General features: G+C 38.3%; 4 protein-coding genes and 1 long non-coding RNA gene across 5 annotated transcripts; 1 reads left to right on the top strand and 4 right to left on the bottom strand.

Moving 5' to 3' along the window:
- Positions 1 to 763: 763 nt before the first annotated feature.
- On the bottom strand, positions 764 to 1,174 carry LOC113337048. Its single transcript, XM_026582739.1, has one exon. The coding sequence runs from the start codon at positions 1,172 to 1,174 to the stop codon at positions 764 to 766; it is 411 nt and encodes a 136-aa protein (XP_026438524.1).
- Positions 1,175 to 9,825: 8,651 nt separating this feature from the next.
- On the top strand, positions 9,826 to 11,974 carry LOC113337046 (E3 ubiquitin-protein ligase RNF14-like). Its single transcript, XM_026582738.1, has 5 exons — positions 9,826 to 10,170; positions 10,270 to 10,344; positions 10,473 to 10,971; positions 11,071 to 11,450; positions 11,546 to 11,974. The coding sequence occupies exons 1-5, from the start codon at positions 9,826 to 9,828 to the stop codon at positions 11,972 to 11,974; spliced, it is 1,728 nt and encodes a 575-aa protein (XP_026438523.1).
- A 2,669-nt stretch (positions 11,975 to 14,643) lies between these two features.
- On the bottom strand, positions 14,644 to 17,796 carry LOC113337136. The gene is made up of 4 exons (XR_003354114.1): positions 17,480 to 17,796; positions 15,576 to 15,708; positions 15,386 to 15,460; positions 14,644 to 14,839 (listed from the first exon to the last, which is right to left on the bottom strand). It is a non-coding gene; the product is annotated as an uncharacterized LOC113337136 (long non-coding RNA).
- Positions 17,797 to 19,650: 1,854 nt separating this feature from the next.
- On the bottom strand, positions 19,651 to 22,615 carry LOC113337045. The gene is made up of 2 exons (XM_026582737.1): positions 22,477 to 22,615; positions 19,651 to 19,928 (listed from the first exon to the last, which is right to left on the bottom strand). Exons 1-2 carry the CDS (start codon positions 22,613 to 22,615, stop codon positions 19,651 to 19,653), a joined length of 417 nt encoding a protein of 138 aa, XP_026438522.1.
- Positions 22,616 to 23,828: 1,213 nt separating this feature from the next.
- On the bottom strand, positions 23,829 to 24,179 carry LOC113337044. The gene has a single exon (XM_026582736.1). The coding sequence runs from the start codon at positions 24,177 to 24,179 to the stop codon at positions 23,829 to 23,831; it is 351 nt and encodes a 116-aa protein (XP_026438521.1).
- Positions 24,180 to 27,120: the final 2,941 nt, after the last annotated feature.

The raw sequence follows: 27,120 nt of genomic DNA, 5'->3' as shown, positions 1-27,120 counted from the left end.
CATTTTCTTGAATTTTATAAGAGAAGCACCACTTTTCCTTGTAATTGAAATTTACAGACCTGAGTTCCAAACTTTTTTTAGCACAAGGTTTGGAGATTTTTCTTTGATACCAACAACATGAGTTCTTAACTCTTTAGCATCTGAGTTTAGCCGTTTTTGAAGATTTTTCTTTGGGATTTAAGCCTTTAATAATTAAAAAAGAAACATTTAGTCTTTTGGATTTTGCAATTTTATGCTCATCTTGCTGTATAGCTTTTGGTTTGAAGAACAACACATTCTTGAATTGTAATTACCATTAGATAGTAGAGAAAAAACTTAAGTTAACGATTCCGTAAATAAACTATTAAGATACGATTCTCATCGTATGCAGCAACACTGAAAAGCAGCCCTTTGTCTGACCAATTTTATTTGGCCTCATCAGACTCTTTGACAGCCAGAATGAGACTGATGCCATCCGGCTCCACAGCTATGTTGAATAATAAGTTACTTATATGTCACTTATTATGATCACCCCATCATCGTAGTTCACCAGCATTGCTGAACAGTCCTTGAAGGGGCAGTAAATTTTGTGGGAAGCAAGAATTGGAGACTCGCACAACGCGTTCTCCCAACGATTAAACACCTGCCCCGGTATGATGCCCCTGCACAAATGGGGTTCCAACGCCTCTTTGCAGTTAAACTCTAGACATGTGATCTGAGTGATATTCTCTTGTATCTTCACTGCAATGTGTTTCGTGATGCATTCAGAACAATAAATGTGTGATCACTTGTTAGCAGTGTTCCTCGTCTCACTTTTTGGTTTTGCTTCCATAAAAATATCACAGAAACTCATTTCAGAAGAATGCTGATCAACCCTTACAGTAGAATTAGCAACCATTGGTGATTTCATCTTCTTATCGTCGCTAGTATTCCTGTAGGTATCTTTAATTTTCAATGATGATGAAGATGATTCTCCAATTTCTGACTTTCTATAGATTGAATTAGAAGAACTCTTAGTAACACCAAGAGACACAGAAGTTCTGACAGAGGACAGCAGAGCCTCTTGAAGACACAACTGTTCTGCGTACTTTTCGTCAGAAATAGGAAAGACCTCTTCCTCACCACCATCATCAGAGCCAACTGACAACACTGCAAAGTAGAAATCATCAACTACTACTTGGAAAGCTTCTGCCATTAGAGATTTAGTGAGTGTTTTCTTTCTTTTGAGCTCTACAAATTCTGTAGATTGGAGATATCCTTATATAACGAAGGGGTAATGAAGACTGAAGAGTCATTTGAACAGTCTGTTGGCTTACTCATGCTAGGTAATGAATAATCAACAGTCTTTGTTTCAGATTCTGTGTATGTAGTTTAATTGAAATTTTGGGAGGGGGATTGGAATAAATTTACATAACTTTACCCAATGCATAGACTCAAGAATGTCTAATGTGAATCTACTGTCTTTATTTATTAGCACAATACATTGTATTAGGACTACTACTTTCATTGAAACGATGAATGGATCCCCAGCTTTACACATTTATTGGTCTAAAGACTCTAAACAGCAACTGACTACTAAATACTGCTAGACTAGACTAGTTACTCTTAGTGATTGTCTCTTGTATCTTAGCTTCGATGTGTTTGGTGATGCATTCGGAACAATAAATGTGAAAACATTTGCTAGTAGTGTTCCTTATCTCACTTTTCGATTTAGCTTCCGTGCAAATCTCACAAAATATCATTCGAAAGAACGCTGATCATCCCCCATACTACCATTAACATCTTATCGATATGTCACTGTCTTTCATAGAGTTATTTGAAGTACTGTTGTGGTTATCTCCATTGATATGGGAGGCCACTTACAACTCTCCTAATAAGAAATCATCGACAACCTACTGCTTCCTTGTGCAATTACAATAAGTTCTTTCTTTCTTTTGGGTCACAAGTTCTTTAGATTAAACTGTAAGTACTAATGAAGGGGTAATGTATGAGTGTATGAATTTTTTAGATTAATGAAGGGTAATTTAAGTATAACAATTTGGCTTCACAAGTAAACGTCAAAGAGTTCCTTCTATATCGATATAAAAAGCATAAACCAAACCATTACAGAAACAATTAACATATTTATATAGTTTCCCTTCATCAGCAATAGCAGTAAAATGCACTTAGTCCGACCGATAATTTGATTGTTTACATTTGCTAACTTATGTTCTCTTACAGAAAGCTTTATGAGTCTCACCCCATTTTGCTCCGCAACCATAGCAAAACTCAGATCCACACCTGCGAGTAAAACATTCCAATGGTAGCAAAGGAGTTAATGGTTAGAAGTAGAGAAACTCTATTATTTGATCACCCTACTGCGTACCTGCAAGTTACATGAAAACAGCCACTAATCTTTTCCACGTAATATTTGCAGCCTGGACATTTTCTCCACTTGTTCTTCTCGGCAAGTTGAATCAATAGCATTTCTTCAACCCCTCCTCTATGCTCAACTTGAAGAGTTAAAGATTCACGCAAGGCACTCTCCCAAAGATCGAACACCTTACGGGATATGGTATTTATGAAGTAATAGAGTTCTAATTTCTCTTTGCAGTTGAAATCTGGGCAGGTTATCAAGGTGATGTTCTCCTTTACCTTTGATGAAATGTATTTTTCGATGCATCTCCAGCAGTAAGTGTGCGTGCAATTGGTAGTACTCTTTTCCATCTCAAAACTTAGTTTAGCTACCATGCAAATCTCGCAGAAAGGCATTTCAAATTTGGTTAAGTAAATCCTTTCTACAAGTTCTTTCCTTTGGATTATAACTTCTTTAGATTAGAGACGTATTTATAGAATCTGGCAGTCTATTGAGTTTCTCATGCATGCTAGATAATGAAGGGTCGTTCAATCAATCTAATTTCTATGGGTTTTTTAAGATTCTGCGTATGCCATTTAATTGCATTTATGGGAAGGAATTCAAAACAACAAACCATTTCCCAATGCAAGGATTCAAGAATGTGTCTTCTAGCTACTATTAAAGACTACTTAGGCTAACACTAGAAAAAAAAATATACGAATCATTCATGACAGAATAGGTTAGTGACGAAGATCCTAATGTTTCAACAAAAATTGTGACTCCCTCCTTTTCTGCAAAAATAAGCTAAAATGAAAAAGTGATAGGTACACGTATGTAGAATTTTAGAATCACTTGTCTCATTACCGTTACCTGCCCATAGTCAAACTCTAGTAATATTGCAGATATTCTAAGTTTTCTCTAGAATTCATTAGGAATCTAGGATGAAAATATTAACTTAGTAGTAGTACATTGCATTAGAACTACTACCTTCACTGTAACAATGAGATGATACCAACTTTACGAATTCTACCTTCAGACTCTACCACCACACAGACACTTATAAAGGCTCGTTTACCTCCAAGAAATATGTCGGCATCCATCCTTTCTTTCCACGTAAAACCTACAATCGGGACAACTTTTCCATTTTTTGGTTGCAGCCATCTGCATGAATAGAACCTCATTCACTCGCTTAACCCTTGTTCTACTTATACAACCACAGATATTGTTGTTACTTGCACTGATGATTTCCTTGGCATAGAACCATGCACCTTAGACAAAACATCATCTTACAATGTGGGCATTTTGATATCTTCTGTTTGTTCTTCCAAAGGAGAAGCAGTCGACATTCATTCAAAACCAACTCTGAGCATTTAGGATTCGGACAATAAGCTGTATCATACTTTCCACAAACTGTTGATTCGCATAAATAGTCACACCATTGACAAAGCTAATTCACCTTTTGTTTTCCCTTCCAAAAATCCCCTTCCTGTTGAAAATTTTGCCTTAACCATTTTCGACCCAATTGACCCAATCTCAGAAACCACTTTAGAAACACCAATTGCTACGTACAGTCCAAATTTACCTTTAACGAATCTTGATGACGTACGATCCGATGTCCCTAGTCTTTTTGATGATTCCATCCGAAATTTACCAGAATCTGTACCATCAAATGTTTGTGTCCCATGCTTACCCCATTCTGAATCCCCTGACTCTTCTCCCTTATTCCTTTCAACCAGTGCAACATCACCCCCCAATTCCCTCTTGTATCCCCCTCCTCCTCTTTCCTTTCTATCTTGGAAATTCTCTAACATGTAATTCCCAAAAGGCTATTAAGAGAAGCTCAAAGACTGAACTTCAATGCTAATCAGCCATCTACCCCAGCGGATCATTCTTCAAGATCTGCTAGGAAAAAGGGTCCGCGGAGTTACAAGTGAGTAACACAATTATGTCTTGGAACGTATGGGGTCTGTGCTCTCCCAAAAAAAGAACGACAGTCAAACAAGTGTTACAATTACATAAACCATCAATAGTAATTCTTCCAGAGTCGAAAATACCTACCTGCACTAATTCTGATATATGTGGCTCAAGATCAATGGGTTGGACCTTTCAGCCTTCTATTGGAGCCTCCGGCGGCATCATAATTATCTGGAACCCGAGTATTATTGAAGTCATATCCTCATTGGAAGGTCAATGTAGATTTTTGTCATCTAACTTTTATTGGTTTCTCACAGGAGTTTATGGCCCAAATAGAGTTAATGAAAGAAAGCACTTTTGGAGAGAATTGCACTACATAGGAGGCCTTTGGCAAATCCCATGGGTATTTGGAGGAGATTTCAATGTCATTCGAAGAATCGAAGGTACAACTACCAACAGAAGGACCACTCGAAGTATGAGGAAATTCTAACAATTCATATCAACTCATGCACTGGTCGATCTCCCCCTCAAAGGATCAAAGTACACATGGTCAAATGGTCAGGCATCCCCTACTCTTACTAGGATTGATATGTTCTTGTTTTCATCTGATTTTGAAGGAAAATTTCCATTCATCTCTCAGCTGGCTAAGACAAGGCCAACATCAGATCATATACCAATTTTGTTGGATCTCGCAGAGCCATCTTGAGGTCCATCTCCATTCAGACTAGAACTAATGTGGTTTCAGCATCCGTCTTTTTTAACTAGTCTCAAATAGTGGTGGCTCTCATTTAACTTCTCCGGATCCCCAAGTACTGTTTTTTGGAACAACCTACAAGCTCTTAAACACCAAATCGAAGTATGGAACAAAACTGTGTTTGGCCAGTTAGATCCCAAGATAGAATTTTGTTTACATACGGTTGAAGTTCTAGATAGTATTCAGGCTGATTTGGGCAGTCTTCCAGAGGAACGGCTCATTGAAAGAGCACAAGCCAAAGTGGACTTCGAATATATCTCAGTACAAAAATAAATTTCTACGAAGAAAAAATCTCGAAATGAATGGTTAAAATCTGGAGATCGAAATAAATCTTTCTTCCACAAAACAACATCAGAAAGAAGAAGATATAATAGAATTAAGCAGTTATTCATTAACGGTGAGCTTGTTACTGAAAAAGACGTGATCGTGGATCACATTACAGGATTCTATTCCAATTTATTTTCGCAGGAATTCCGCGAAGGACCTCGCATTGGTGATATGCATTTACCTTGTATCAATGAAGAAGATGCAACTAGACTGGACTCGTCTATTACCGAAGACGGAGTTATATCTTCCCTGAAAAGTCTGAAACACGACAAGGCCCCATGACCAGAAAGATTCCCTGTTGCTTTCTTCCAGAAATGTTGGCACTTCATCAATCAGGACTTCATGGAAATGGTTCATGAGTTCTGGAGCACAAGTTACATGGATACCAAGCATAATTCAACATTTATCACTTTAATCCCAAAGAAACAACATATGGAGACTGTCAAAGACTACAGGCCCATTAGCCTCCTCACGAGTACATACAAAATCATCGCCAAGATATTATCTTCTCGCCTTCAATCGCTGATGACAAAACTAGTGGATCCAAGTCAAACTAGATTTGTTTTGGCAGACAAATTTTAGATGGCATTTTGATTGCCAACGAAATTGTAGACTATAGAATCAAAGATAAAATCCCCGGATTGATTTCAAAGTGGATCTTGAGAAAGCTTTCGATAGAGTTCGTTGGTCTTTTGTTGAAGACATCTTGCGCAAAATAGGGTTTAAAGCGAAATGGCTAAGCTGGTTGAGATACTGCTATGGTTCGCCAACATTCTCACTCTTACTAAATGGATCTCCTTTGGGTAATTTTTCGGCTTCGCGTGGTCTTCGACAAGGAGCGCCACTGTCTCCGTTGCATTTTTTCTTTCCATGGAAGGTCTCTCCAAGATAATTGACAAGGCAGTTGGGATAGGGTTACTTAATGGCTTATCAGTAAAGAAAGGTAATTTCCCTATTTCTCACCTACAATATGCGTATGATTCAGTCTTCTTTATAAACGCATCATGGGATGAGATGAACAACCTCATGAGCATTCTAAAATGTATTGAAGTTATATCAGGACTTCGAGTAAATCATTCAAAGACAAAATTAATCCAAGTGGGTCAGATTCCAGAACTATCTCTTTGGGAAACTAGGCTTGGATATGTAATTGAATCACTTCCTTTCTCATATCTTGGTATGCCACCTTGAGCACCATCAAAGGACAAATCTCTTTGGGATCCCATCATAGAAAAATTCGAATCTAAGATTGCATATTGGAAAAAAAGCCATTCTCACAAGAGCCGGTAGAGTCACATTAGTGAAAACAGTGTTAATCAATGTCGTCGTGTATTATTTCTCGGTGTACCTGGCTCTCGTTTCTGTTATAAAGACATTAGAAAATATGATGAGGAACTTCATATGGGACAGTGGTGAAACTAAAAGAGAAGTGGCTTTGGAGACATTAGAAATACTCTATTTCAGCAGTAGTTAATCACCTTTACATAATTGCGAGTTGTTGGATATTCTCATAACATATGCATTATGAATTTGAAAACCTAATTCAATAGCCACCATTGATGCTTCTTGAAGGTGTATGTTGGTGATGAACAGACATGAAACCTCTTACAAATAACAGTAAATTTTCTCAAGAAGTCACATCAAAAACTTATTGTTTTTCTTTTCTATTAGCATCATCAGAATCTTAAACAATTCCTTCATGGAAACAATCCTTTGAATTTGATTAACCTGAAGAAATAATTCATTAACCTGTTGCACTCGCCAAATTTATTTGGGAAGGTCCAATTACTGTCTAAAAGTATTAGCAAACACTACTTAGCCAGGCTAACATTAGAAAAAATACGGCATCTAGGGCCTACTTTTTTATTATGAGAAAAATACTTGTTCCGTGACCATTTTATGGATAATAAGTCATAACAAATGGTGTCACAGACAACGATTTCTTGGTAGTGGGAAACGTATGCGAGCAAAAAGAAATAGAGTGTCTGTCTTCTTGAGTATTTTGTATGCTGTTTGGAGTTAAAGGGCTGGGAGTGAAGAGGGACGAGTTCTCTTTGTTTTGTGCTGCACTTGACAAGCGTCTTTCCTTTCGCCAATAATCCCAATGAGTCATTTGCTATTGCTAGCAACTTCTTACTTTGTTTCTGAATTATATCACATGACTCTGTAACTGATTTTAAAATTTCAGTAATTGCAGAATTCATAAATCTGTAAGTTGTCTTCAGAATTTACTAGGAAAAATATTAACTGAGTACATTGCATTATTACTACTTTCACTGACTAAAATATTACAGTGAAAGGATCCCAAGTTTACAAATACGAGTCTTCTGGACAGTAACCCACCGGATACAGCCGGACTATTCCTAACTGGGACAAAATAGTAGAGACCGACGACTTTTCTTAGCTTATGACCGTAAAGTGCATGGCAGCTAACTCCTGAATCCTGATAGATGTCATGGATTCTACGACACTCATGGCTATTCTTCCATTTGGCTCCACAGTAATAACAAAACTGATACCTACACCTTCAGAGAAAACATACGGAAAACACATCAATGGTAGCATAAGAAAGTTAATTATTTATTCGAACATAGAAAACTTAATTGTACTAGTTTATAATCGTCGTTATCCTTCCATTCTTTCCACGTATATCCTGCAATGGGGGCATCTTTTCCATTTTCTTTTTGCAGCCATCTGCATGAGCAGAACCTCATTTGCTCGCTTAACCCTTCTACTTGTACTGCGATGATGATCGGCTCCGAACAGAACCATGCATCTTAGACAAAACAGCAGCTTACAATGTGGCATTCTGATACCTTCTGTTTCTTCCCTGTTAACCATCGTCTCCAGAATAGATGACTTCTTAAACTTTGTTTACTTGTATCTAAAACCAACTCTGAGCAATTAGGGTTTGGACAGTAAACTGTATCGTAACTTTCACAAACTGTTGATTTTCATAAAGAGTCGCACCACCTGACAAAGTCGGTTGGAGGAAGGAATGAACGACATGATAAAGGGTCCAAGACAGTGACGCAGTTCGTGTGAGGACATTTTATATCTGGTCTGTCACTTTCTTCTATCTTTACTTGTATGTATCTTGCAATGCAGTCTGTGCAGAACGAATGCGTGCATGGTTTCTTGTTCTTGAATCTTTGTTGCAATGGAACTTCCTCTGTACAAATCTCACAAGTGAAGAATGCATTATTCATCTCTTGATTATGTTGTTGTCGATCATCTTCTTCCTCGGAAAACGGTTTCTTGTTTATCTTCGGTTGGGTGTTACCCATCAAAGATCGAATGACAAAACTAGGTGTTAGAAATCCATGGGCCTAACTAACATCGAAAACCGGCTTGCAAGGTTAGGATTGTCCAAGGCTTATTAAGCATGGGACCTAGATTGCCCTAGGCGATGTGGTACTATTTAACATCCCCCCTCAACGACTAGGGTTACACTGACGGAGTGGCACGGAAGCCACGGACACACACTGGCGGGGATACGGAGTGGTACGGAAACCACGGACGCACACTGACAGGGATACAGAGTGGTACGGAAACCACGGACACAAGGGTAGTGTTGAGAGGGGCCTGGCTCTGATACCATGTTAGAAATCCATGGGCCTAACTAACCTCGAAAACCGGCTTGCAAGGTTAGGATTGCCCAAGTCTTATTAAGCATGGGACCTAGGTTGCCCTAGGCGATGTGAGACTATAAACCGCAGGATCTTAGATTGCCCAACAATGTGGGACTAATAATCTCAACACGCCCCATCACGTGTAGCCTCGTTGGGTCTAACACGTGGATAATAAATCGGGTGACGCGGAGTAAAGGCGCGGTCAAAGGCTCGTCGCAAATAGCCTGCTCTGATACCATGTTAGAATACGGGCATCCAACTCAAAACCAATTGGCAATGAGTGGAGAGGCCTTAAGAGATTATAAACCGAAGGATCTTAGATTGCCCAACAATGTGGGACTAATAATCTCAACACTAGGGAACAATAAGAACCTAATCAAAAAAAGGATGCGCAGAATGCGATTCTCTACAATACCAAGACTTCTTATACAGGCTTCTATAATTCCTTCCTTGGAGTCTAGGACTAGAAAACGAAAATCAAGCTAAATTAAGAAAAAAACCCAAGAAAACCAAAAGTAGAAAAAGGAAATCAAACTAAATTAAGAAAAAAAAAACAAAAAAAAATCAACCTAATAAAAACTGGTACATAGTTCAGCTGGTCATTCCCGTTCCCGAAAGTTTTAGGGGAAACAATACTTTTGTTAAACAACCGAAATTTTTTCCTATACAAAAATAAGGATTCCTAAACTAAGTTTAATAAGGATTCCCTAAACGTGTAGTCTATAATAAGGAAACCGAGTGAAAGTTCTCCCCGCGTAAATGGCAAGGGAAGTAATCAATTCCACCTCTAAGTAATCTATTTGCAATACCAATCGACGGTGTTTCCCGACGCTTGCCAGATTTTCTTTTTTCGTTTTTTTTTAATCATTGTTGCTGAAATCACCATGAATCAACAAGGTACTAGAATTCAAAATAAGAAGTATGAGGATAACCAAAATCTTCTTCCCAGACAGCAACCTTATTCTCTGGAATCATCAGCTCGAGAGCATCATCTAATTGACCCAAATCAACAACCCCGTGTTATTGAGAAAACAGCTGCTGATTCCCAAGTGCGTTTATCAGTTTTTAACAAAGGACGAGAAAGTGATCAGAAACCTAAAGATGAAGTTGATCATGTAATTCGTAGTAGTTGTCGGTTAGAAGAGATTATATTATCAGTATCCCAAGAAGAACAACCCAAATTGTCACAAGAACAACTTAGAGTTAATAATCGGTTGCAGGAAGAGGAGGTAAATCCCTTATATATTAATTCTTTAAAGCATGCATGCAGCAAGGTTTCTCTTTTCACATCAATATATACATGTTCTTCTTAATTTGCATGCATGCAGATACTAGCAATGGGGGCTATATATGGTGAAAATTTCATTCAACTTGACAGACAAGACGGCTTACGTTATTTCCAGGTCAAGTTTCCAACTACCATGCCAGTTTGATTAATCAATCCGCATTGCAGATATTTTCTGAATAACCCAATTTTGTTTCCTCTGCATGCAGATAAATATACATATTGATGTTTCCGATAAACTTATAGTGTACTGGCCCATTTGATGGAGAAATCAAATTTGGCGGAATATACAGTGAAGCAATGGCAACAGCTGATGATAATTCAAACGGATTCTTTTACTCCACCTTCAAAGTTCAGTATCTTCCTCCAATCGTATTAACATGTTTATTACCGAACGCATACCCAAGCCATGGTGCTCCTTTTTTTACCATCTCTGTTCAATGGCTGGACGCTATGAGGATATCTAGCTGGACAATTTGGACCGATCAATCAGGGCAGGAAATTGTTTATCCATGGGTGGATTGGCTATGTAATTCATCTCTCTCCCACCTAGAGTTTGATAATAATATTGGAACACCGTTAGGAAAGGCAGCTGATAATGCTGCTGTAGATAGACGTGCCATTTCAGAAAGTGTCTCTCTAGATGTAGATATACGTTCGATACTCAATTATAATGAAGATAAACTCAACGAGGGATTCTGCCAAAACCTACAAGAATGCTGCATTTGTCTAAGTGATCATCCAGGTATCTCAAATTTGTGATCCAAATTCTAGCTTGTTTGTTAAATGATTTACCATGTTGCACTGAATTGATGTGACATATATTTATATCTACTTTTCATAGGCACTAGCTTTGTAAGATTGCCGTGTAAGCATTTCTTCTGTCGCAATTGCATGGAGACATATTCAACCATTCACGCAAAGGAAGGCGTGGCAATACTGTGTCCGCAAATAAAATGCAGGGAACTAGTTCCACCTGGTTTGGTTAAAAGCTTGCTTGGAGATGAAAGATTTGAAAAATGGGAGTCTCTCTTGTTTCAGAAGACACTTGATACAATGTCTGATATAGTTTATTGCCCTAGATGTGATATGGCTTGTTTAGAGGATGAGGACCACCTCGCCGAGTGTCCCAGGTGCTTCTTTACCTTCTGTGGTCTTTGTGGAAATCGACTTCATGTTGGAGTTCCATGTATGACGCTAGAAGTGAAGCTTAGGTTCTTGCAGGTAACACATATATATATATATGAGACTTGATCCAGAATATATCTATTTCTAAGTTTGTTTGATTATTACCTGCGTACAATCGTCGGCTCTTACAGATAACTCATCCTGTGCAGAAACGTCAGACCGGAATGAATAAGGAGGAACGGCGTAAGCAACTGGACGAGATAAATAAGAGTCTTAATATGGAGGAAATAATGCATATTGCTAAAAGATGCCCTAAATGCCGTGTCGGAATCTCCCGGAGTTATGGCTGTAACCACATGCGCTGCGTGAATTGTTCGGAGAGCTTCTGTTATAAATGTGGCAAGGCGTACGAAAATTTAAAACCTCTCTGTTGTGGCTATTTTGATATGGACCCTGAAACCATTAGTCAGCAGGAGCAAGAGCGACAGGCAGACGAATTGAGCAGGAAGCGTCGGCAGGAAGCCCAGAGACACAAGAGCAGGAGGAGCAGAGACAATTTCAGTTACCAATTAAAGATCCAGCATCCCGTGCTCACCCATGCCCAAGCTGCCGTCAAATGAATCCAAAGGTGAGTAAAATGAAGTTTTTTTGCCTGCTTTGGCAAATAAGTGACAAACATCTATAAGAGAATGCAATTGATTTCTGGATGAGCGCTACACTGATACACTAGTTATTTTGTTGCAAATGGAACAGGTAGATAATAACAACCACATATTATGTTGGTATTGCCAAAAGCATCATTGCTACTTGTGCCGAAAGATGGTTACACGAAGCTCCCAACACTACGGACCCAAGGGCTGCAAACAACACTCAGCTGGATGAAATTTGGAACAAGATGAAACTAAAATTGACTGTGTCGAAGTATTCATGTATCTATGCCCTAAGTACTAGGAAATACTTTTTTGCTCCGATCAGTTGTGGATAAATATGGTTTTGCATTAGGCATAAACATGTAGTAACTTATATTTATTTTTTAAAATAATAAAAGAATTATTAAATGAAAAGTGTCATGGTATACATAACTAATTGTTTTGAGTTAATAATCAGTCGTCTTTCTTTCTGTAAAAAAGTTTTACAGATTCTGTGAAACTTCTGGATCGTTTCTATGAGGTCCCATTTATTTAGCAAAGCATTTGCCATTGTTCCAGCTTGGTTGTTGATGTTAATAAAGGTGATTTTTGTTGTAGTGTTAATTCAATGCATATCATGAGTTAAGAGTTGGGATTAGGAGAATAACTGATCGGTAGTAATCACTGTGAATCAACACTGTATAGATTAGGAAATCTAGTCATTGAGTTAGGAAACTGTTTTGAAGTTAGCATTAGGAAACATAGAAACGTAAGGAATCCCAATATAAAGAAAAACAAGAGATGGTTGGTGTCCGGATCTCCAACAACTAAAAGGTTTGCTTGAAAATCCTGTTTTCTTCTGGTTTACTAAGGGTAATCCAATTCTAGGAATGGAATTGAATTCAAATCCAAAAAATTGGCATTTGGTTGAGTTATCCAATTACTATTGTTTTTACTTTAACTGGAATCCATTTCCATTTCACTACTAGACCAATGCAATGGGATTATATTATTTTGGAGGGAATTGGATTCCTAAGAATCAAAATTCTCAATTATATGGAGTTGATCTGGGCTGTTTGGTTCAAGGAATTAGTCACATTCCCCCGGAATTGGATTACAAAGATTCCAATTCCTTGAACCAAACATGTTGTTAGTGTAAACAATGTGTGGTCTTAAAACTGTTTTTGTAGCATACAGGGTTTAGAATTGTAAATGATTGAGGGGATATAAGTAGGAAACTGAGTTCTAACCAATAAAAAAATTGATACGCTAGTAAAATATTCAAGAAAATGAGGATACATTCATAGTGAAAAATTTCATTTATAGCATTTGAGCATTTGAGCGATAGTTACAATGACAATTACATTCCTAGCAGACATCTTGTGAATCTCCTTGCAGTAATATTTACTAGCCTCCAGTAAGGAAACCACCAGGGAAACAATGGCACACAGCAACAGCTTCTCTTTTGCATCTTCTTGATAACCTTCAACATTATTTGCAGGACTAGAATCAGTAGTATTAGTACTTTGGCCACCCTGAACCCACATAGAAAACTATTGTTGACATATGCAGAACCATCTCCGCTTAATGTATCCAACTGAAGTCCCCTTGGAATCCTGCCACTCAAGTCATTGTAAGACAAGTTCAAAAACCCAAGAGAATCTAGTGATGGCAAAGATTGTGGGATCTTCCCAAACAATTAGTTGAAACTCAAATCCAAGGAGTCTAAACCTGTCATATTTCCGACACTCGCTGGGATTATACCAGACAAGCTATTGTGTGACAGATTAAGCATGGAAAGCGCTTTGAGTAGACCAATCTCTTATGGATGCTCCCGTCGAGATTGTTGCAAGATAGATCAATTCCGGAGTTGTAGTCATACCATCTCTCAAGCTGTATCTCAATCCCTTTGATCATCATCTCCAGTTTCACATAACCATCGTATTCAAACGAGTCTGTGATATTAGGTCTACTTGTTAGCATCTTCAAGCTCCCTATTTTTCTAGGGAGTTTCCCACTAAAATAGTTTCTGGACAAGTCTAATATTTGAACTTCAGAGAAGTGAATAATCTCTTCAATTCACCCGTTGAATTTATTTGACCTTAAAGAAATGATTTTGACTGAATATAGTGAACCAAATGCAATACGGCCTTCGAGTTCGTTGTTATTTAATAGAAGAAAGGTCAGCGGTATTGTTTCAAGATCGTTTGGAACACTTCCAGTGAGATTGTTGGTTCCAAGATGAAGCGACTTAAGATAACTGCAATTCCCTATATTAGTAGGTATAACCCCTGATAGTTTGTTGTTCGAGAGATCAATATAAAAAGGATTAGGGAAGATATATGGTTCTGTGTAGGGCTGCACATACTCCGGTACGGTCCGGTTCTCTTATGGAACCGGTCCCTGTACTTGGTGTTGACCGGTACCTCATTTTGAGGACCGGTCCCTGTACTTGTACCTGGAGTTGTACCGGTCCTCCGGTACCGGTCCGGTACAAGACCGGTACCGGGTTTTTTACCTGAAAAATATTACAAAATATAATACAACATTTCCATAAGTTCAATGTTCAACAATCCAAAATAAGTTCAGGTTGCATACATATTTAAGTTCAACATTTTGCATAACTTCAAAACAACAATCCAAAATAAGTTCATAAGTTCAGTTTGCTAAAAAAGTAAAAACAACATTTCCACTACCATATAAGTCAGTCTACGACAAGTCGACAAGAAATGAAATGCGATCATTGCAAACGAAAATGGATGGCTGCACAGCCTGCACTTGCAAGTTGCAATCCTAGGCCACAAATCTGCACTTTCCCCTCCAATAAGGCCATTGATTGGATAGGACAACCTCAACCTGTGTGTATTACAAGTTTACAACCAGTTCAAAACAAATAGCAAGCAAATACATAAGAAGTTCATAACTACAGTTGAATTTGTGCAGATTGAATATTTTCAGTCCATTCATTTCCATACATTACATATTCTCATACACACCCCAATACTTATTGTACTTGGCAAACATACAGTATACAGACATACTGACATACAAACTCAATATTATCAACAAATCCAAGTTAGGAAATACCTCCAGTGAGACATACACATAGTGATACTGTCACACATACTCATACAAGAAAGATACAACTAATTGCAAAACCATTCATAGAATCACAGTTAATCAGTTATCACTTATCACACAGTAGTACAGAGTACAATCAATCTATGTATTCATTATAACATATTAACATGTATTTCTCAATCAATCTGAATTCTCAAACCCTAAATTGATCTCAAACTCTCAATCAATGTCAAACCCTAAATCATTTACATCAACAAGGTTAATCTCATAAGATAGATTGCTCAATCAGAAGAACAAGAATAAGTAAAGACTGTAAAGTACCTTGGAAACAAAAAGGTTTAGATTGAATCTGATAGACGAAGAAAAAATTGGTATCCTTGGCAGTCACCACTTAACCTGCGTGAGTATAAACACTAGGGTTAGTTGATTAGTCAAGCGATAGCTACTTAAAATCGTTTACAATTCCTAGGGTTTCCTTTTGTTGAAACAGAAAGGAAATCGAAAAGATTACCTGATTGATTGATAGCTACTAACTAGTAAGACTTGAATCACTTGATGATGATCGTGAATTGGTGATTTCCTGATTGATTGGTGAGGGTAGCCGTAGTTACTCAGAGATGAAGAGGCTGCTCTTCATAGCTTCACTGCTTCACAGAGAAAAAAACGAAGAAGAAAGAAAACTGAGAGTGAGAGAGTTACCAGAGTTAGCGATTAGTATTAGGGTTATCTATATTGGACGGATAGGATTAAAACTAGTTAGGATCTTAACGGCTGAAATTAAACGGCACATATGGGCCGGTTCCTACCGGTACTCCCCCTAGAACCGGTGTCTGTACCGGTCTAGACCGGTTCTCAATTTCCAGTACCGGTGTCTGTACCGGCTAGACCGGTTCCGGTCCGGTACCGGTTCGGTATTTCCGGTTCCACTCCGGTCCAGGTCCTCCCAACCGGTTCTTGTGCAGCCCTAGTTCTGTGGGACATATAGAAAAAGGAATTGAACCTGAGAGTTCATTACCAGATAAAGAAATATACGGTAGACTAGATAATCTTTCTCCAATCTCTATCGATATTTCACCACTGAAGTTATTATGCGACAGATGAAAAGTGTTGATATTTTTGGGTGGAAGAGGAAGCGCCCCATGCAGGTTATTGTGTGATAAATTGAACGTGCCATACTTCAAGTGAAGAATACGTGGCAAAGTTCCTGGAAGGTTATTTTGTGAGAGATCTAAGCCGATGAGGTTATTCATTTTGAAGATGCAAAAAGGTATAGCACCTGTCAGGTTGTTACTAGACAAATCTAAATGTTTAAGACGAGTCAACTATCAAATGAAAGTGGGGATCAACCCTTTTAGATTGCATGATTTAGACTTAGCTTCTCTAGTTGAAATTTAGACACATGTTGATCCTCATCTATGACTATTGTTAGGTTTTTGGGTCTAATATTATGGTACCAAGGTTTAATTAATTGATTAGAGGGATCAACGAAACATTGCCACCAATAGAGTTGTCATAAACAATAAAGTACCTAAGGTTTTGGTGATGCAATGTGGTATAATTCCCGTTAAATTGTTATCAAACAAAAAAAGATACTCAAGAGAAGAAATGTTGCATATTGAAGAAGGTATTGATCCTTGAATTAAACATGAATAGGCAATGAGTTCAATTAATGACGGGGCATTTGAAATTGAACTCGGAACCGATTACGTTGGTTGAGGATATGTATACAAGTCGTAGTTCAGGCCATTATTTTACAAACATCCTAGATAAGTTAGGATGAAGACCAGAATTATGATTTACGAAAAGCTCTTCTAGTTGAGGAAGATATGGAATCGAACCTTTTAGATCACAACTCATTAAGTCAAGTGTAGAAAGGGAAGTTAAATTAGCCAGTTGTATGGGGATTGTTGATTCAAAGGTTTGGATTATTGGCCATTACAAGAGAGGATAGACGAGAATGATTGTGAAATTCAGGGAATACTGCAGTGGGAATATTACAAAAAGAGAGATCAATGCCCCTAAGATTGGAAAGACACGAAAGACGTTAACCAATTTTTGAGGAGGATGATGCCTCAAAAAAATCAACACCGCTCAAAGATAGTACCTTAAGGTTGTGTAACCCTCTCACCCAGTTCAAGGATGGTGATTTAAGGTAACACTTAGAATAAGGAAATCTAGCATAAGGGTCATCAGGACCAGGGTCATGTAAGTAAGATAAATTGAGGTTTTGCAGAGAAGATAGGTTACTGAATTGTGCTGTAATCCAGCCGGAGAACGATGAATATGAGATATCTAGATAATTATGTTTTTTTAGATTGTTAAACTGATGTGGGATATGTGAACCTTGAAAATCATTCAAACTGAGATCAAGATATTCAATATGTGTAAGGTTGAAAAGGTAAGGAGAGATGTTACCTTTTAGTGATGCACTTGGAGACGCAATCCCATAGATTCCATTATTTGTTTCATTTATGTAATTCTCACGATTTTTGTCTCGGAGATTGATTGAAATGACATGTAAAGACTCATGAGAGCACTGAACTCCATTCCAGTTGCAACAATTTCGATGAATTTGGCCTTCTTGCCATGAAGACAGAAGATTTGGAGGGAATATGACAATGGATGATTTGAACTTCAAAAGAGCTTCTCTTTTATTGTCATGGCATCCATGAGCAACTGTGAAGAATTGACTGAAGAAGAAAACGAAGAAGATGAAAATCAGATGAAGATGAAATGAATACATGGCTAATGAATAAATTTTTGTTCAATAATTAACTAAGAAGTGTCATATTAATAATTGGATTTTATTTATTTTTTAAAAATATTGTGGAAGACGTTGCAGCTAATTGGATTTTATTTTCAGTGATTGTAGCCACAAAATTTAAGTTGATACGAAACCTCATTGACTCAACCTTTACCACAAGATAGAACATGAAGATTTGGTGAAATGTTCCACACTTGATACGGTGGATCCTCATTCATTATACTGAGACATATAGGACTTTAATTACAAAAAATATTACATATTTTTTGTGCTTCAATTACATAATTGACAGAGGTTACAATGTCGACATAATTTTGGCAGCTGTAGAGTTGAAGGATATATCTAGAATTACGGCTTTGATTGAGTGATAATAGTTGTATCCTTAACATCCTCCCTCAAGGTGTACATGATTTATTGAATGTTGAACTTGTTTCTGAGATAAAGAAACCTTGGTACTGACAAACCCTTAGTGAAGATGTCAGCTATTTGATCTTTAGTCGAGATGAACCGTACCAGAAGTTGCTTGTGTGTTATTCTTTCATGCACAAAGTGATAATCAATTTCTATGTGCTTCATACGAGCATGAAAAACTGGATTAGATATGAGATATGTATCCCCAAAGTCGTCACACCAGATTGACGGAGATCTTACTTCAACACCAAGTTCTTTTAACAATGATTAAAGCCATATTAGTTCAGAAGTTGTTATGGCTATGCCTCTATATTCTGCTTTCGTGCTTGACTTGGAAACAGTTTTCTGTTTCCTTGCACTCCAAGATACAAGATTATTGCCAAAATAGATGCAATATCCACTGGTGGATCTACGGTCGTCGAGACTCCCAGCGCAATCAGAGTCAGAGTAGGCATGAAGACTGAAGATTTTCACAAAACCAAGCCATATTGAACTGTGTGTTTGAGATACCTGAGTATGCGTTTGATTAGCTCCCAATGCTCGATGTAAGGATCATGCATGAACTGACACACTTGGTTAACTGCGACAGAAATATCAGGGCGAGTGAGATATAGATACTGCAATGCTCAACAGACACTGCGATAGAGGTTAGGATCCTCGAATTTTTGTGTACCCATTCTGATGATTTTCGTGTTCACATCCAAGGGAGTAGCAACTGGTTTTGTTGCATCTATCTTTGTGCTTTTAAGCAGATCAGTGATGTATTTTTTTTGACTCAATAGAAATGATTCTTTTTGCTTAATAACTTTTATGCCCAAGAAGTAGTTGAGGTCACCTAAATCTTTAATTGCAAACACAATATTCAGGGAAGCTATTATTTGTAATAAGATAAGAATTGGAACCTGTGATTATAATGTCATCGACGTATATCAAGACATATGTTACTTCATCTGAATTCTTCTTAATAAAGAGTGAACTGTCTGCAATTGATCCTTTAAAACCAAGTTCAATTAGATAGGTACTTAGCCGTGAAAACCAAGTGCGTGGAGCTTGCTTCAATCCATAGATTGACTTGTTCAACTTGCAGACATGAGTTGGATAGTCAGGGTGAACATAGCCAAATGGTTGTTTCATATAAACATCTTCTGTCAGAATACCATGTAAGAAAGCATTATGAACATCTAATTGCCTCAAACAACAATTGTTTGCCACTGCAATTGATAAGATAAGTCTAATAGTACTTGGTTTTATCACAGGACTGAAGGTTTCGTCATAATCAAAACCTTCTCTTTGATTGTATCCTTTAGATACTAGTCAAGCTTTTGGTCTGTCAATTGTACCATCTGCTTTATGTTTAACCTTCTCTTTGATTGTATCCTTTAGATACAAGTGACAGAAGCTTTTTGGTCTGTCACTTGTTAACAGTGTTCCTCGTCTCACTTTTTGGTTTTGCTTCCATACAAATCTCACAGAAGCTCATTTCAGAAGAATGCTGATCATCCCTTACAATAGAATTAGCATCCATTGGTGATTTCATCTTCTTATCGTCACTAGTATTCCTGTAGGTATCTTCTATTTTCAATGATGATGAAGATGATTCTCCAATTTCTGACTTTCTATAGCTTGAATTAGAAGAACTCTTAGTAACACCAATAGACACAGAAGTTCTGACAGAGGACAGCAGAGCCTCTGATGAGTGCCAAATAATGTATATATTTATCCCTTTTTGTTGGCATTTAACTCATCTTTTGTGCATTAATTCTACATTTTATCCCATATTCTGTATTTTCATTGTTTTCAAGAATAAATATTTTTATTAATTAATTTTGCATTTTTAGGTAATAAATAAAGTCTGGATGACTTGCGGAGCAAAAAGAGCAGAAAAGTAGTGAAAAGCCGGGAGAAATCACGCAAGGAAGCCGCGAAGAATGGTGCGCACAACCTCATTTTCTACACACAAAAACGCCTCCGTTCTCAGCCATCAGATCAGTTCTCAGAAGCATCCGATGGTCGCTCCTTCATAGAGCATCAAAATCTGAAGTCTCTGCCAAGCACCACAGCGCTGAAATTCCAAGCCTTCAGATTAGATGGTAGTTGAATCCAACGGCTGCTCCCTTGCTGTTCATCAAAGTTTGATATCTTCGCCTTACACTACAGCACCTAACCTAATCTAGCACCGTTCGTTTCGTTGTATCCCTTCATCCGACGGTCGCTCCTCGCTTGCCTCCGCATCACCGTCCGATCTACCTACCAGCTCCACATCTCACGGCTTAGTCTCGCTGAACATCAAAAATCGATGAACTCGCATCACACCCAAGTGCCGAACACCCTAGACCTCAAACAAACAGCCCCTACCCTAACCCATATCGACCTCTCCTCCATCACCTCCCTCTGCAGAACCACCTTCTTCACCTGTCGCTCCACCACCAACTCCACTGCCGCTCCACCTTACCACCATGTCCGCCACCACCAACTCTGCCACAACCACACCACCTACCGCACATAGTAACTCTCAATCAACTTCATCAACATCACACGATTTCAGTGACGTGTGGAATTGATGAGAATGATTGCATGTTATCAATCGAAGCTAGAAAAGGCATGGGAAGGAGCAGTGAAGTCAGAGGAAGGATGGGTCAGCGATTGATTGAAGAAATTGCGCCATCAAAGTAAGATTTTACGAAACCCTAATTTCTCAATATTTGGGATTTTTATAGAAAACCCTAATTTCTGTTAGGGAGAGCATAGGGAAGCTAGAGTAGGGAGATGGGTATGATTGAATTAGGTGAATTAGGTAAAACCAAACCCTAATTGTACTGTTTTTAATTTGGGAATTTTTTTGGGTAGAACCCTAATTGTGTCTGTGGGTATAAATAGAGAATGGGTGTGGTGTAGAAAGGTATGCTGGACTAGCCAGTGTCCAGGACTTTCAAGTTCTGTTAATTTTCAGTTTAATTTTAGTTCACTTTTCAATTAATTTTTCAGTTAATTTCAGTTAATTTCAATTTCACTTTTCAATTTCAGTTCATGTTCTGTTTGGTGTGATGTTTGTTCTGTTAAGGTTTAATTTCAGTTGTTTCATGTTCTTGTGATGTTTGTTCATGTTGTCTTAATTCACTGTTAGTTTAGTGGAATGTTAGGCTAGAAATTTCAGTGCATTTAGTTGATTGAGTAGTGGGGAGAAACTAGTGCTCACTAGTGACAATGAGCAAGCTAGTTCTCTTCCCACTCTGGAAGATTGCCTAGAGCCATTTACTTGGCTTTGTTTCTTTTTCTTATTCATGCTCTGTTAGCTTCACCATCTCCCTTGCCCTTGGCTTAGGCCTTGGTTCACTTGCACTGTTCTCTGATTGTTGTTGTTTAGTTTCTTCATTTTCTCCATTGTCTTTCCTGTTAACTGCCTTTGTTCTTCATTGCCTTCTTTTGCCCTGTTGTTGCTTCCCTACCCTGCTACTCAGTGCTTGTGCAGCTGCTTTCTTTGCACTGCTGCTGCTGTTGCTGCTGTTTTCTCCAGCTTTGCTGCTGCAGTACTGCTGCTTTCTTTCTTCCCTGCCTTGCAAACTGCTAGTGCTGCTGTGCACTTGCCTCTGCCCTGCAGTACTGCTGCTGCTTCCATCTTTGCCTTGTGCTGCTGCTGGTGCCTTCTCTGTGTTGCCTCTGCTGTTGTTGCTGCTGCTGCTGTTGTTGCTGCCAAGCCTGCTGCCAAGCAAAAGCCCATCAGTCCAGTTCAAGGCCTAGTTCTCAGTTCTAAGCCCACTGTCCATTGTTTGTACAAACTGAAGCCCATTTCATAAAGGCCCAAAGGCCCAGATCCTTGACTGAATCCAAAGCCCAGTTCACATCAAAAGACATTGAGCCCAATTCACAGTTGAACTGTTGAGCCCAAGTTCAGTTCACTGTTAGCCCAAAGCCCAGTGCAACTCTAAAGACCAAAAGCCCATAAGTTCACAGTTAATCCAAACAAACCCACTAAGCCCAAAGCACAATTAGAAACCCAATAGCAAATTTAGAACCCAAAATAGCTAGAACACTTCAAACACTCCCAATCTCTGTGGATCGACCCGTACTTGCACGAGCTACAACCGACGACCGTGCACTTGCGGTATTACTGTAGGCCCCCGTTTTTATTGCGCTTAATTTTATACACTTCTCCGGGCCCATCAAGTTTTTGGCGCCGCTGCCGGGGATAATTTTTAGGACCTTTTAGAAGCCTACCAAGTTTTTGTTGATTTATCACCTGCCTCTTGAAGACACAACTCTTCTGCGTACTTTTCGTCAGAAATAGGAAAGACCTCTTCCTCACCACCATCATCAGAGCCAACTGACAACACTCCAAAGTACAAATCATCAACTACTACTTGGAAAGCTTCCGCCATTAGAGATTTAGTAAGTGTTTTCTTTCTTTTGAGCTCTACAAATTCTGTAGATTGGAGATATCCTTATATAACGAAGGGGTAATGAAGACTGAAGAGTCATTTGAACAGTCTGTTGGCTTACTCATGCTAGGTAATGAATAATCAACAGTCTTTGTTTAAGATTCTGTGTATGTAGTTTAATTGAAATTTTGGGAAGGGGATTGGAATAAATTTACATAACTTTTCCCAATGCATAGACTCAAGAATGTCTAATGTGAATCTACTGTCTTTATTTATTAGCACAATACATTGTATTAGGACTACTACTTTCATTGAAACGATGAATGGATCCCAGCTTTACACATTTATTGGTCTAAAGACTCTAAACAGAGAATGAATACTAAATACAGCTAGACTAGATTAGTTACTCTTAGTGATGGATTCTGGGCATGGACTCTTAGTGATTGTCTCTTGTATCTTAGCTTCGATGTGTTTGGTGATGCATTCCGAACAATAAATGTAACAACATTTGCTAGTAGTGTTCCTTCTCTCACTTTTCGATTTAGCTTCCGTGCAAATCTCACAAAAGATCATTCGAAAGAACGCTGATCATCCCCCATACTAGCATTAACATCTTACCGATATGTCACTGTCTTTCATAGTTATTTGAAGTACTGTTGTGGTTATCTCCATTGATATGGGAGGCCACTTACAACTCTCCTAATAAGAAATCATCGACAACCTACTGCTGCCTTGTGCAATTGCAATAAGTTCTTTCTTTCTTTTGGGTCACAAGTCCTTTAGATTAAACTGTAAGTACTAATGAAGGGGTAATGTACGAGTGTATGAATTTTTTAGATTAATGAAGGGTAATTTAAGCATAACAATTTGGCTTCACAAGTAAACGTCAAAGAGTTCCTTCTATATCGATATAAAAAGCATAAACCAAACCATTACAGAAACAATTAACATATTTATATAGTTTCCCTTCATCAGCAATAGCAGTAAAATGCACTTAGTCCGACCGATAATTTGATTGTTTACATTTGCTAACTTATGTTCTCTTACAGAAAGCTTTATGAGTCTCACCCCATTTTGCTCCGCAACCATAGCAAAACTCAGATCCACACCTGCGAGTAAACATTCCAATGGTAGCAAAGGAGTTATGGTTAGAAGTAGAAAACTCTATTATTTGATCACCCTACGTACCTGCAAGTTTACATGAAAAACAGCCCTATCTTTCCACGTAATTTGCGCCTGACATTTTCTCCACTTGTTCTTCTCGGCAAGTTGAATCAATAGCATCTTCAACCCCTCCTCTATGCTCAACTTGAAGAGTTAAAGATTCACGCAAGGCACTCTCCCAAAGATCGAACACCTTACGGGATATGGTATTTATGAAGTAGAGTTCTAATTTCTCTTTGCAGTTGAAATCTGGGCAGGTTATCAAGGTGATGTTCTCCTTTACCTTTGATGAAATGTATTTTTCGATGCATCTCCAGCAGTAAGTGTGCGTGCAATTGGTAGTACTCTTTTCCATCTCAAAACTTAGTTTAGCTACCATGCAAATCTCGCAGAAAGGCATTTCAAATTTGGTTAAGTAAATCCTTTCTACAAGTTCTTTCCTTTGGATTATAACTTCTTTAGATTAGAGACGTATTTATAGAATCTGGCAGTCTATTGAGTTTCTCATGCATGCTAGATAATGAAGGGTCGTTCAATCAATCTAATTTCTATGGGTTTTTTAAGATTCTGCGTATGCCATTTAATTGCATTTATGGGAAGGAATTCAAACAACAAACCATTTCCCAATGCAAGGATTCAAGAATGTGTCTTCTAGCTACTATTAAAGACTACTTAGGCTAACACTAGAAAAAAAATATACGAATCATTCATGACAGAATAGGTTAGTGACGAAGATCCTAATGTTTCAACAAAAATTGTGACTCCCTCCTTTTCTGCAAAAATAAGCTAAAATGAAAAAGTGATAGGTACACGTATGTAGAATTTTAGAATCACTTGTCTCATTACCGTTACCTGCCCATAGTCAAACTCTAGTAATATTGCAGATATTCTAAGTTTTCTCTAGAATTCATTAGGAATCTAGGATGAAAATATTAACTTAGTAGTAGTACATTGCATTAGAACTACTACCTTCACTGTAACAATGAGATGATACCAACTTTACGAATTCTACCTTCAGACTCTACCACCACACAGACACATAAGGCTCGTTTACCTCCAAGAAATATGTCGGCATCCATCCTTTCTTTCCACGTAAAACCTACAATCGGGACAACTTTTCCATTTTTGGTTGCAGCCATCTGCATGAATAGAACCTCATTCACTCGCTTAACCCTTGTTCTACTTATACAACCACAGATATTGTTGTTACTTGCACTGATGATTTCCTTGGCATAGAACCATGCACCTTAGACAAAACATCATCTTACAATGTGGGCATTTTGATATCTTCTGTTTGTTCTTCCAAAGGAGAAGCAGTCGACATTCATTCAAAACCAACTCTGAGCATTTAGGATTCGGACAATAAGCTGTATCATACTTTCCACAAACTGTTGATTCGCATAAATAGTCACACCATTGACAAAGCTAATTCACCTTTTGTTTTCCCTTCCAAAATCCCCTTCCTGTTGAAAATTTTGCCTTAACCATTTTCGACCCAATTGACCCAATCTCAGAAACCACTTTAGAAACACCAATTGCTACGTACAGTCCAAATTTACCTTTAACGAATCTTGATGACGTACGATCCGATGTCCCTAGTCTTTTTGATGATTCCATCCGAAATTTACCAGAATCTGTACCATCAAATGTTTGTGTCCCATGCTTACCCCATTCTGAATCCCCTGACTCTTCTCCCTTATTCCTTTCAACCAGTGCAACATCACCCCCCAATCCCTCTTGTATCCCCCCCCCTCCTATCTTGGAAATTCTCTAACATGTAATTCCCAAAAGGCTATTAAGAGAAGCTCAAAGACTGAACTTCAATGCTAATCAGCCATCTACCCCAGCGGATCATTCTTCAAGATCTGCTAGGAAAAAGGGTCCGCGGAGTTACAAGTGAGTAACACAATTATGTCTTGGAACGTATGGGGTCTGTGCTCTCCCAAAAAAGAACGACAGTCAAACAAGTGTTACAATTACATAAACCATCAATAGTAATTCTTCCAGAGTCGAAAATACCTACCTGCACTAATTCTGATATATGTGGCTCAAGATCAATGGGTTGGACCTTTCAGCCTTCTATTGGAGCCTCCGGCGGCATCATAATTATCTGGAACCCGAGTATTATTGAAGTCATATCCTCATTGGAAGGTCAATGTAGATTTTTGTCATCTAACTTTTATTGGTTTCTCACAGGAGTTTATGGCCCAAATAGAGTTAATGAAAGAAAGCACTTTTGGAGAGAATTGCACTACATAGGAGGCCTTTGGCAAATCCCATGGGTATTTGGAGGAGATTTCAATGTCATTCGAAGAATCGAAGGTACAACTACCAACAGAAGGACCACTCGAAGTATGAGGAAATTCTAACAATTCATATCAACTCATGCACTGGTCGATCTCCCCCTCAAAGGATCAAAGTACACATGGTCAAATGGTCAGGCATCCCCTACTCTTACTAGGATTGATATGTTCTTGTTTTCATCTGATTTTGAAGGAAAATTTCCATTCATCTCTCAGCTGGCTAAGACAAGGCCAACATCAGATCATATACCAATTTTGTTGGATCTCGCAGAGCCATCTTGAGGTCCATCTCCATTCAGACTAGAACTAATGTGGTTTCAGCATCCGTCTTTTTTAACTAGTCTCAAATAGTGGTGGCTCTCATTTAACTTCTCCGGATCCCCAAGTACTGTTTTTTGGAACAACCTACAAGCTCTTAAACACCAAATCGAAGTATGGAACAAAACTGTGTTTGGCCAGTTAGATCCCAAGATAGAATTTTGTTTACATACGGTTGAAGTTCTAGATAGTATTCAGGCTGATTTGGGCAGTCTTCCAGAGGAACGGCTCATTGAAAGAGCACAAGCCAAAGTGGACTTCGAATAATCTCAGTACAAAAATAAATTTCTACGAAGAAAAAATCTCGAAATGAATGGTTAAAATCTGGAGATCGAAATAAATCTTTCTTCCACAAAACAACATCAGAAAGAAGAAGATATAATAGAATTAAGCAGTTATTCATTAACGGTGAGCTTGTTACTGAAAAAGACGTGATCGTGGATCACATTACAGGATTCTATTCCAATTTATTTTCGCAGGAATTCCGCGAAGGACCTCGCATTGGTGATATGCATTTACCTTGTATCAATGAAGAAGATGCAACTAGACTGGACTCGTCTATTACCGAAGACGGAGTTATATCTTCCCTGAAAAGTCTGAAACACGACAAGGCCCCATGACCAGAAAGATTCCCTGTTGCTTTCTTCCAGAAATGTTGGCACTTCATCAATCAGGACTTCATGGAAATGGTTCATGAGTTCTGGAGCACAAGTTACATGG

This window comes from Papaver somniferum, unplaced genomic scaffold (genome assembly GCF_003573695.1).
Source record: "Papaver somniferum cultivar HN1 unplaced genomic scaffold, ASM357369v1 unplaced-scaffold_158, whole genome shotgun sequence".
In the NCBI taxonomy this organism is placed as follows: domain Eukaryota; kingdom Viridiplantae; phylum Streptophyta; class Magnoliopsida; order Ranunculales; family Papaveraceae; genus Papaver; species Papaver somniferum.
Note: the sequence above shows the minus strand (reverse complement) of the source record. Positions and strands in the feature narration are given on the sequence as shown.

What these genes read in the sequence shown, in the direction of transcription:
- LOC113337048 (XM_026582739.1), bottom strand. Translation starts at nt 1,174, where the DNA reads ATGGCAGAAGCTTTCCAAGTAGTAGTTGATGATTTCTACTTTGCAGTG.
- LOC113337046 (XM_026582738.1), top strand. Translation starts at nt 9,826, where the DNA reads ATGAATCAACAAGGTACTAGAATTCAAAATAAGAAGTATGAGGATAAC. An exon ending in TTGTCTAAGTGATCATCCAG is followed by an intron (nt 10,972 to 11,070) that starts GTATCTCAAATT and finishes TACTTTTCATAG; the next exon opens with GCACTAGCTTTGTAAGATTG. An exon ending in TGAAGCTTAGGTTCTTGCAG is followed by an intron (nt 11,451 to 11,545) that starts GTAACACATATA and finishes CGGCTCTTACAG; the next exon opens with ATAACTCATCCTGTGCAGAA.
- LOC113337045 (XM_026582737.1), bottom strand. Translation starts at nt 22,615, where the DNA reads ATGGCGGAAGCTTTCCAAGTAGTAGTTGATGATTTGTACTTTGGAGTG. An exon ending in GTTGTGTCTTCAAGAGGCAG is followed by an intron (nt 19,929 to 22,476) that starts GTGATAAATCAA and finishes GGCACTCATCAG; the next exon opens with AGGCTCTGCTGTCCTCTGTC.
- LOC113337044 (XM_026582736.1), bottom strand. Translation starts at nt 24,179, where the DNA reads ATGCCTTTCTGCGAGATTTGCATGGTAGCTAAACTAAGTTTTGAGATG.